This window comes from Acomys minous, assembly GCF_964271855.1.
Source record: "Acomys minous genome assembly, chromosome: 20".
Lineage (NCBI taxonomy): Eukaryota > Metazoa > Chordata > Mammalia > Rodentia > Muridae > Acomys > Acomys minous.
In genome coordinates this window covers 8,569,822-8,580,038 of record NC_140502.1, presented here as the reverse complement: position 1 = coordinate 8,580,038, position 10,217 = coordinate 8,569,822, and the positions used below count along the sequence as shown (strand labels likewise).

The window sequence follows — 10,217 nt, the reverse complement described above, 5'->3', positions numbered from 1 at the left end:
AGGAGGTAGCTTGACAGAAATTGTTAGAAGCAGATGGCATAGGGATAATTCCCTACTATGGGAAGTGGTTTAGGGTATTAATATCTGCCCTGCTCCAGGTTAATTAAGGCTGTTTTAAAATATAATAGGTCTTGATTGATTGCTAGCAGGTTATATTGCCATAATAATAATTATTAGGCCAGATAATAAACATTAGACAATACAGATAAAACAACAATAGCATGTGTACATATAATAAATAAGCATAGTAAGAAAATATCTTCAAGGGAAAACTTAGTGGGATGCAAAGAGGCAGCCTCCTGAACCAAAGAGATCAGGTATCAAGCCGTAGGCCTGGTACTTACTAGTTTTCTGACTCTAGGCAAACCATTTCCCCTCCTTTTTCCTCGTCTGAATATAGGAATCAAAGCCCCACATTTCAAGGATTGTTGTAAGGACTCAAAACACAAACATTTATTCAACAAGTTTATTGAGAGCTGCGGGGGACCTGAGCCCTGTAGAAAACATAAAAGCCAAACAGTAACAGACTCTACTTTCAACAAGCTCAGTTTGGAAACAGAAATACAAAACACAGGTAGTAAGCACTTTAAAACAAACAGGGGACTAAAACAAAACAAAACAAAACAAAACCTAACAAGGATGTAGTGTTCAAACTCCTGGAATCAGAATAACCAGGCAGGACAAGGGAGCACAAGCCTCCATGAGGTGATGAGCCGGGGAGAGCATCCCGGAGCAATCTTGCCGCACACAGCCACACCCCCCTCAGTCTCCAGATCACTGCAGGCTGGCCCACTGCAGAGAGGTGTAGACCACTTTCCCATCAGGCTGAGGGGAGCAGAGAAGCAGGGTCTTTCTGACACTGGTTCCCAGGCGGCCGGCGGAGACCAGGTCCTGAAGTGGGATGGGGTCCTCAGCAGACCAGCACTGAGCGATGTAGTGAGCGTGGAATCGCAGCGGGTCACCTGGGAGAAAGACAGAGCCATGGCAGTTCCCATCGCAAGGGGTGGGGGGGGGGGTTGGGGGGGGGGGGGTAGGGAGGGCGAGCTGGACCGGACATGGATCGTTCAGCTAACTGCACTTTTGGCTGCTTTGTAGTGCTCAGTATGGAAGCCAGGGCCTTGTGTAGAATAATCAGTATTCTGCCACCTTCTTTATGAATGTCTGTTTTCTCGCATACATGCATGTGTCCCATACCATGTGGTGTGGCTGGTGCCCACATAAGTCAGAAGAGGGCATTAGGTCCCATAGAACTGGGGTTACAGAGCGTTACAAGTCACCATGTGGGTACTGGGAACCAAATCTGGTCCTCTGCAAGAGTAGCTGGTGCTCTTCTTAACCATTAAGCCATCTCTCTGGCACTCTTTACTTTTGGAAACGGCGTCTATGCTGCCCACACTAGTCTTGACCTTGCCCTGTGGCTCACACTGGCCCTAAGCTTGGCATTTGAATTCTCTTGTCTTAGCCTCCTGGGTAGCTGGAATCATAGGCTACATGGACATTTTCAGCACACACTAAATATCCTGAAACTCATACCCTTGGACCCAGCTACTCTACACTTTTTTAAAAATTTAATTAATTTATTCAGATTACATCTCAATTGTTATCCCCTCACTTTTATCCTCCTGTTCCTCCCTCCATCCCTCTTTCACTCTTTTACCCTCCCCTAGGTCTATGACAGAAGGGGATCTCCTTCCCCACCATATGACCACAGCCTGGCAGCCTGTTTATCCATTCTCTGAGTGCCACCAGGGCTCCCCACCAAGGGGAAATGGTCAAATATGTGGCACCAGAGTGCCAGAGTCATGTCAGAGTCAGTCCTCACTCTCCACACAACTGTGGAGAATGTTCTGTCCATTGGCTAAATGGAATAGGGGTTCAATGTTTACTGCATGTACTTACTTTACACTTTTATGGGTTTTTTTGTTGTTGTTGCTGCTGTTTTTTTGGTTGTTGTTTGCTTGTTTGTTTGAGACAGGGTATCTGGCTGTTCTGAAACTCACTATACACACAAGGCTGAGAGATCTGCCTGCCTCTGCTTCCTGAGTGCTGGAAATAATGGTGTGCACCACTACACCTGGCACAGCCTCTGTACTCCTAAGGACCTTCTGTCTTTCCTTTTATGAGACAGATGTTTCATGTGACCCAGGTTGGTTTTGATGACCCAAGATGGCTATACAGTTGCCAAGAAACAGAATGGAAAGCACTGCATGGTTACTTCCACGGTACAAGGTACATGTGCAAGACTGAACAATACACAACTATCGTGATTAAAAGATGTGGCAAGGAGGCTGGAGAGATGGCTCAGAGGTTAAGAGCACTGTCTGCTCTTCCGAAGGTCCCGAGTTCAATTCCCAGCAACCACATGGTGGCTCACAACCACCTGTAATGAGATCTGGTGTCTTCTTGTGGTGGGCAGGCACACATGTGGGCAGAATACTGTGTAAATAATAAATAAATCTTTTTGGTTTTTTTGTTGTTGTTGTTGTTGTTTGTTTTTTTTTTTTTCCAGACAGGGTTTCTCTGTGTAGCCTTGGCCATCGTGGACTCATTTTGTAGACCAGGCTGGCCTCGAACTGACAGAGATCCACCTGCCTCTGCCTCCCGAGTGCTGGGATTAAAGGTGTCCGCCACCACGCCCGGCTAATAAATAAATCTTAAAAAAAAAAAAAAAAAGAAAAAAAGATGTGGCGAGACTCACCTTTAACCTCAAGCACTTAGGAGCCTTAGGCTAGGGGACCCCTTGAGCTTAGAAGTTCAAGACCAACCTGAGCACCAGAGATTTTACCAACAAAATAAATAAGATTAAAAAAAACTACACACACAACCAAAAGAAAGCCAAGATTAAAGCCAGGGCTGCACAGAGTAACCTGTCTTAAATAAATAAAAATAAATAAATAAACAATAAAATAAATATAAAAACTCCAAAGAATTTCCTAGGAGCCAGACAGTAAACCTGATTAGTTTTGTGGCTCTTGTTGCAAAACTGAGCCTGCCAGCGCAGGACAGTAGCCACGTGTGTTATGTAAGCAGAGGTGGGGATGTCCTCTGATGGCTTTAGTTACTGAACAGTCTGTCCCTGGAATAGGTAAATTTAAACTAGCAGGATAGGACTCTGAATAAGACTGTACAAGACGGCGAATCACAGGGAACGGAAATTTAAAATGGAGAGGAAAACTAGAGAGATGGCTCCATGATTAAGACTGCCTACCGCCCTTCCAGAGGACCCAGGTTCAATGGCAGTGCACACACAGCTCACAAGTGCCTGTTAACTCCAGCTCTAGGAGAAGCCAATGCCATCTTCTAGTCTCCCTGAGCACCCACACACATGCACACATACAAACACGAACGCACACAGCACATAAAAAGGAACAATAGGGGCTGCAGAGATGGCTCAGAGGTTAAGAGCACTGGCTGCTCTTCCAAAAGTCCTGAGCTCAATTCCCAGCAACCATATGGTGCCTCACACCCATCTATAATGAGATCTGGTGCCCTCTTCTGGCCTGAAGGTGTACGTGCAGGCACTGTATACTTAATAAAGAATTAAAAAATAAAAAAGAATAAAATCAAAATCCTTAAGAGGGAGCTGTTGCTATGTTTCTGCCTGGCAGCTAGGTTCCTGGCCAGAGCCTAGCTAGAAGCCAGGCTCTCTGGCTGTTACGAGGCTCCAGCCAGCTGAGAGGGTACATCAAAATGCTTGAGAAGATAATCCTGTAACTGTTTTCCCGGAGGCTTAGCAACTTTGAGCCTCAGGCAAAATGTAAAAATAAACTCAGAAGCATTACAGCCATTGGATTTGGATGCTATTTCATAGGGGGCAAGGATTGTCTCAGTGTTCTGTACACCAAGTACCCACTGCCTTAGAAATATTGGCGTATTAGAACTAATTGGTCAGGGGCTGGAGAGATGGCTCAGTGGTTAAGAGCACTGCCTGCTCTTCCAAAGGACCGGGGTTCAATTCCCAGCACCCACATGGCAGCTCACAACTGTCTGTAACTCCAAGATCTGGCATTTTCAGACCAATACACATAGATTAAAATTAAATAAAATATTAATAATAAAAAAAAGAATTAATAGGTCAGTGGCAGGCATGAACGCTTCTGCATTTTAATCACCTCAGCACTCCCATGGTGGAGGCCAGCCAGGGTTACATGCATCACCCTGTCAAACGAAAGAAAAGAGGCAAAGGAAATAAAATAAAATAATAAAGGAACCAATGGTTTAGCTTATGGTTCAATTTAATGTGTAGAGTTAGAACTGGGTGTGGTGGTGCACATTTGTCATGCTAGCATTTAGGCTGAAACAAGAAGGTAGATTCCAATTGTGTCATGTGGTAAACTGGACACCAGCCTGGGAGTCAATAGTGAGACCTTACATTGAAAGAAAGAAAGAAAGAAAGAAAGAAAGAAAGAAAGAAAGAAAGAAAGAAAGAAAGAAAGAAAAGAAAAGAAAAGAAAAGAAAGACTTCTTCCAGAGGACCTGGGTTCAATTTCCAGCACCCACATGGCAGCTCAAAACTGTCTGTAACTCCAGTTCCAGAGATCCAACACCCTACATAGACGTCTACACAGGCAGAACACCAATGCATATAAAATTTTTTAAAGAAAAAAGGAAAGATGGAAAGAAGAAAGGAAAGAAAAGAAAAGAAAGACTTGGAAGGTAGAGGCAGGCAAATTGCTGTGAGTTCAAGGCCAGGCTGGTCTGCAAAGCAAGTCCAGCACAGCCAAGGCTACACTGAAACCCTGTCTCGAAAAACTGAAAAAAGAAAAAAAGAAAACAAAAAGAAAGTCGTGGTGTGGTTTCAGATGCCTTTAATCCCAGCACTCAGGAAACCAGACAACTAGATCTCTGTGAATCTGAAGGCAGCCAGGGTTACACAGACCTTTCAAAACACTGTGAGATGCTGGGCATGGTGGCGCACGGGAGGCACTAGGGAGGGAGCGGCAGGCAGATCGCTGTGAGTTCAAGGCCAGCCTGGTCTACAAAGTGAGTCCAGAACAGGCAAGGCTATACAGAGAAACCCTGTCTCGGGAAAAAACAAAAAAAGAAAGAAAGAAAAATAACAAAAACTGTGAGCTATCCAGGCATGATGGAGCGAGCCTTAATCTGAGCACTTGGGAGGCGGAGGCAGAGGCAGGCTCTACGCCAGCTGGAGCTAAACAATGATCCACTATCTCAAAAAAAAAAAAAAAAGAACAAGTAAGGTATAGAACTTGGTAGTTTACAGACTTAAACTAGCTATTGTAAGCTGCAGTGGCTTTGTCTAGAAACAAGAGTCTTAACCTATGCTGCATAGATTGGTTTTTTTTGTTGGTGGTGGTGGCAGTGGTTTTTTTGTTTTTGTTTTTGTTTTTTGTTTTGGTATTTCAAGACAGGGTTTCTCTGTGTAGCCTTGGCTGTCTTGGCCTCATTTTGTAGACCAGGCTGGCCTTGAACTCACAGCAATCCATCTGCCTCTGCCTCCCGAGTGCTGGGATCAAAGGCGTGTGCCACCACACCTGGCCATAGATTGGTTTTTAACTCCCAGGTCCAAGAATTTCTGCTTCAGTTTCTCAAGTAGTTGGGGATACAAGCACATATCAGCATACTCAGACCAAACTACAACTTCAATTTCCTTGTTTTTTTGTTTTTTGTTTTTTAAATAGATTTACTTATTTATTTATTTTACTATGTATACAATGCTATGCCTGCATGTATACCTGCAGGCCAGAAGAGGGCAAAGATGGCTGTGAGCCACCATGTAGTTACTGGGAATTGAACTCCTGTCCTCTGGAAAAGCAGTCAGTGCTATTAACCTCTGAGTCATCTCTCTAGCCCGTCTTTTTTTTTTTTTTTTTTTTTTAAGATTTGTTATTATGTATACAATGCTCTGCCTGCATGTACACCTACACGCCAGAAGAGGGCATCAGAGCCACCACATTGTTTCTGGAATTGAACTCAGGACCTCTGGAAGAGCAGTCAGTTCTCTTAACCTCTGAGCCATCTATCTGCATATCCATATCAAATATAGTCTGCCGTACATTCTCAACCAACTCTCCTAATTTTGACTTTTGCTACTATTTTTCACATATGTGGCCCTCCAACACCTTTTTCCCTTGGTTTCAGACAAAGCTTTGAAACCTAGTCCTGGCTGGCCTGAACTCATGTTGCTTATGCAGGTCTCAAGCTTGTGGCAATCCTCACATCTCAGACGCAAAGTGCTAAGATTACTGGTATGGACATCACACCCCATTTTTAAAAAAATGTATTGAGATGAGGTATCATGTAAGCAAAGCTAACCTCCACTTATCGGAGGCTGAGATGAGAGGCATTAACAGTCATAGCCGACCCTAATCCTACATATTAATTCTTTGATAACTAATACTATGTTTCTCAGACAACTGGTTGTTGTTGTTGTTGTTGCTGCTGCTGCTGTTGTTCCTTTCCTTACTGTTTTCTTGAGACTGCCTCACTACGCAGCCTGGCTGTCCTGAAACTTAGAGGTGCCTGCCTCTGCCTCCCTAGTGCTGGGATTAAAGGCACGCCCCACCTCTCCAGGCTTACTTGCTGTTTCGTTCCCCTCAGTGACTTTGCTGCTTTTAATCTTTTAACTCCATAAAGAGTCCTGCAGTGAATGTGCTCGTGTGTTCTGTGGACCTAGGTAAGGATTTCTGAGCCAATCTTCTAGATCACAGTATTTACGAAAAGTTAACTACAAACACCAAGCCAGGTGTTGTGACACACGCCCAGAACTCCAGCACTCAGGAGGTAGAAAAGGGTAGAAAGCCTTGCATTCCAAGGCTAGCCGGTGCAGCATAGAAAATTCCAGGCTGGCTCTGGCTACGTAACAAAACTAGCTATTAAACTACTCTCCCAAGAGCTCAAGAGAACTCCGTTGTACTTGCTGTCCTAGTCTAGGTCCCCAGGTGGAAGAGGTGAGAGAGAAGATGAGGAACAAATGAAGACCACCAGGCCGGGCGTGGTGGCGCACGCCTTTAATCACAGCACTCGGGAGGCAGAGGCAGGCAGATCGCTGTGAGTTCGAGGCCAGCCTGGACTACAAAGCGAGTCTAGGACAGCCAAGACTACACAGAGAAACCCTGTCTCGAAAAACCAAAAAAAAAAAAAAAAAAAAAAAAAGAAGACCACCAGGAAAGGTATAGGCACCAGAGCCCCAACCCAACCCAACTCACCAGGATAAACCAGGAAGTCACCACCAAACTTCCCAGCTGCGCTGAGGAAGAAACCTCTCTCCCACAGGTCTCGGTAGATGCTGTAGCGAAGCTCGTGGGCAGGACGGCCAGCATGCGGCCAGTCTTTGGACTGCACACGCCAGTCCAGAGGCTTGGCCTTTACAGGCCGAGGCCTGGCAGTGGCCAGCTGGATGAGCAGGGCTGATCTGGGCAAGGGGGTCACCCCATTTGAAGGCCCTGGTTGGGGAGATGAAGAATCTGGGGGAAGTAGAGAGAACTTACTGAATCTACAAGGGAAGTTCTTATCCATCCTCCCCCGCTATGCCCCCCAAAAAACCCTAAAATTCCCCAAAGCTTCCTGCCCCAAATCTTTTTTTTTAATCAACATTAAATATAGATTTTAACTTTTAGTATTATTTATAAAATAGGTGTTATAAGAGGTTTAATAAAAGAATAAGATTAGTTTGCACTGCTACATTCTTTAAATATCTTATTAATTTATTAATATTACATCTCAGTTGTTAGCCCATCCCTTGTATCCTCCCATTCCTCCCTCCCTCCCGCTTCCCCCCTAGTCCCCTCCCCTATGTCTGTGACTGAGGGGGACCTCCTCCCCCTGTATATGCTCATAGAGTATCCAGTCTCTTCTTGGTGACCTGTTATCCGTCCTCTGAGTGCCACTAGGCTTCCTCATCAAGGGGACGTGGTCAAAAATGGCCTGCCTCAAATCTTAACACCAAACCCCACTCTCACCTGCTCCCTCCTGCTCCGCAGAAGCCTGGCCACCATCACTGGTCTCACTGCCTCGGGTAGCTTCGCTTCCACTGGCTCCCTCCTGCTCTGCAGAAGCCTGGCCATCCTCACTGGTCTCACTGCCTTGGGTAGCTTCGCTTCCACCAGCTTCTTGGCCTTCATCCGCCCCTGAATCCTGTTCCAGCTTCTGCTTCTTGGCAGCCTGGCCCTCTGCGATCTTCTCCAGCAGCTCCTGACGCCGGGTCTCTCGGGCCTCGGCGGCCAAAGTGCTCTGCTCCTGAAAACTCTGCTCTTGCTGGCGTTTGAACGATGCCAGGGCCTGAGAAGTAAACACATAAGTAAACCCCAAGACACAGCCTTGCGGCCCCTTACAGACAGGAATTCTGACCCCGTTTACAACCTTCCAACAGCCTCATCCCAGATGAGGCCCTCCCAGGCCTTCCCACCCACGGGGGCCTTTCGTTTCTTACCAAGCCATGGTTGCGGGGATCCGGGCGTGGGGCGCTGACTAGGGTCACAGCGCCGATCTCGGCCAGGAGCCGGGCTTCTTCGGGCAACAGCAGAAGCGGGAGGCCCAGGCGCGAGTTCTGGCGGGGGCCCCGGGGTAAGGCACCCACCGTGCGGCCCCCGACTCCCAGGCGCTCCCGCAGCGCCTGCACGGCCTCGGCGCCCCACACCAGGGAGCGGCCATTAGCGACCTCCACCACCAGCATCCTCCTGCAGAGTGGAGGACGCCGAGGTCACCCAAACAGCCCCCACGGAACCCGACTGACGCCTTCCTTCCTCGCCCCTAGTGCAAGCAAGACCCCGCCCCTGAACCCGAAGGGGGGAGGGGCCGGAGTCTCCACCTGCACCCCAAGCCAAGACCACACCACCCTGCTCAGGTCTCGCTGTTCTGCACCCCCCCGCCCTTCCCCTCAGCTCCTGGTGACCATCATCTCTGCCAATGAGCACCAACGCATCACATTTCCTCCGAGAGACCTCCCGCCTTAGCGGTGCACCGCCCCTTTGGCAAAGCGGGTGCCTTCCCCTCGGCAGTGTCCGTCAAGACTCGGAACCTCTACACAGAGGGTGGCGGTTTGCTCAAGCCACACCTTCTAGAAACTTGGAGCCCAGCCCCTCCCCTTTCGAATTCCCGAGGTTCGCCTTTCCCGCCTGGTCACGGAATCGATCGAACTTCTTTATAAAAAAAAAAAATCCGAATCCTGTTTTGAGCAAGAGGTTCGATGTTCCAGCATCCTCGGCTCGGCTCGATCGGGAACCCCGGCACCCCGAACTCGAGCGTCCCAGCCTTCGGATGATCTCGGTTCTACTCCCGAACGGATTCGGGGGAGGCGGGGGTGTGTGTGTGAAGAATCTCTGCTCAGTCGAACCCGACACCCCTTCCAAGTTGCAAGCGGTTCAGCGTTCGAGCCTAGCCAGAGCCCGTCAATCCTCCGGCTGAGGCCCCGCCCACTCCCTACCCAACTTTGGGAGTTCTCGCCCACGAATGAACCCACAGTCGCACTCTGGGGCGCAGTGCACGTCTTGGCTTCCCCTCAGTCTGTCGCACTGTCCTCCGGCAGAGGCAAAAAGTCAACCCGTAGCCAGCACCGTCTCTCAGTCCAGGCTGAGCCGGACTTACGTAGTGCGTCCTCCGTCATCCCGTCACGTCAGCAAAGCGGAAAACCGGAGGCGAGCACTCATAGTCGCTCCGGCTCCCCCCGAAATGGGACCCTTGAGGGTCATCGCTCTGGCCCCGCCCCCAGACCCAGGATTCATGTAGGCTCCGCCCCCTCACAGATCATCACCCTCTGATCGTCTATTTTCGGCGGCTCTGCCTTCCTCCGGCAAAACAAGGCTCGATGTTTCCAGAAGCTATTGGCTCTGCCTATTATTAAACCAAGTCCACTTAACACCCGATCGTTTTCAAAGTTAGGACAAAACTTCTGCCCTCACTGGCATTTGACAGTGACCTAAAAAAGTACTCAGCCGGCTGAAACGAGCCCAAACATGTGACCCACCCACCCCCGCCCATCTCCTGCTGTTCTTGGACACCCCCCACTCGCCTGATTTCGACTATCTCCGAAGAAAGCCGAAGCGTGTGGTGGCCCCGCCCACCTCCGGCCGAGCGTGTGAACTCATCTGATTCCGAACCGCAGCTTTAGAACTCGGCAGTCTCCGAAGTAAGCCGAAGCTTGTGGCCCCGCCTCCACGCCGTGAGCTTGAATTACCGAGGGTGCCCGAAGGCGCCCGAAGCTGCAAAGCCTCCCTCTTTCCGAAAGCTGTTCTCCTGGTCCCTCCTCCTTCTCAAGC

General features: G+C 48.5%; 1 protein-coding gene across 7 annotated transcripts; it reads right to left on the bottom strand.

Annotated features, from left to right (window-relative positions):
- Nucleotides 1-452: 452 nt before the first annotated feature.
- Nucleotides 453-10,099, bottom strand: TSEN34 (tRNA splicing endonuclease subunit 34). Of its 7 annotated transcripts, none has more exons than XM_084770104.1 (5): nucleotides 9,971-10,099; nucleotides 8,393-8,639; nucleotides 7,923-8,241; nucleotides 7,170-7,427; nucleotides 453-962 (listed from the first exon to the last, which is right to left on the bottom strand). In XM_084770104.1, exons 2-5 carry the CDS (start codon nucleotides 8,633-8,635, stop codon nucleotides 775-777), a joined length of 1,008 nt encoding a protein of 335 aa, XP_084626230.1. In that variant the 5' UTR covers nucleotides 8,636-8,639; nucleotides 9,971-10,099; the 3' UTR covers nucleotides 453-774. The 7 variants fall into 7 exon arrangements, with proteins under 7 accessions (XP_084626230.1, XP_084626232.1, XP_084626228.1 ...); XM_084770106.1 differs by lacking the exon at nucleotides 9,971-10,099 and adding an exon at nucleotides 9,819-9,837; XM_084770102.1 differs by lacking the exon at nucleotides 9,971-10,099 and adding an exon at nucleotides 9,547-9,695.
- Between the last annotated feature and the right edge of the window lie 118 nt (nucleotides 10,100-10,217).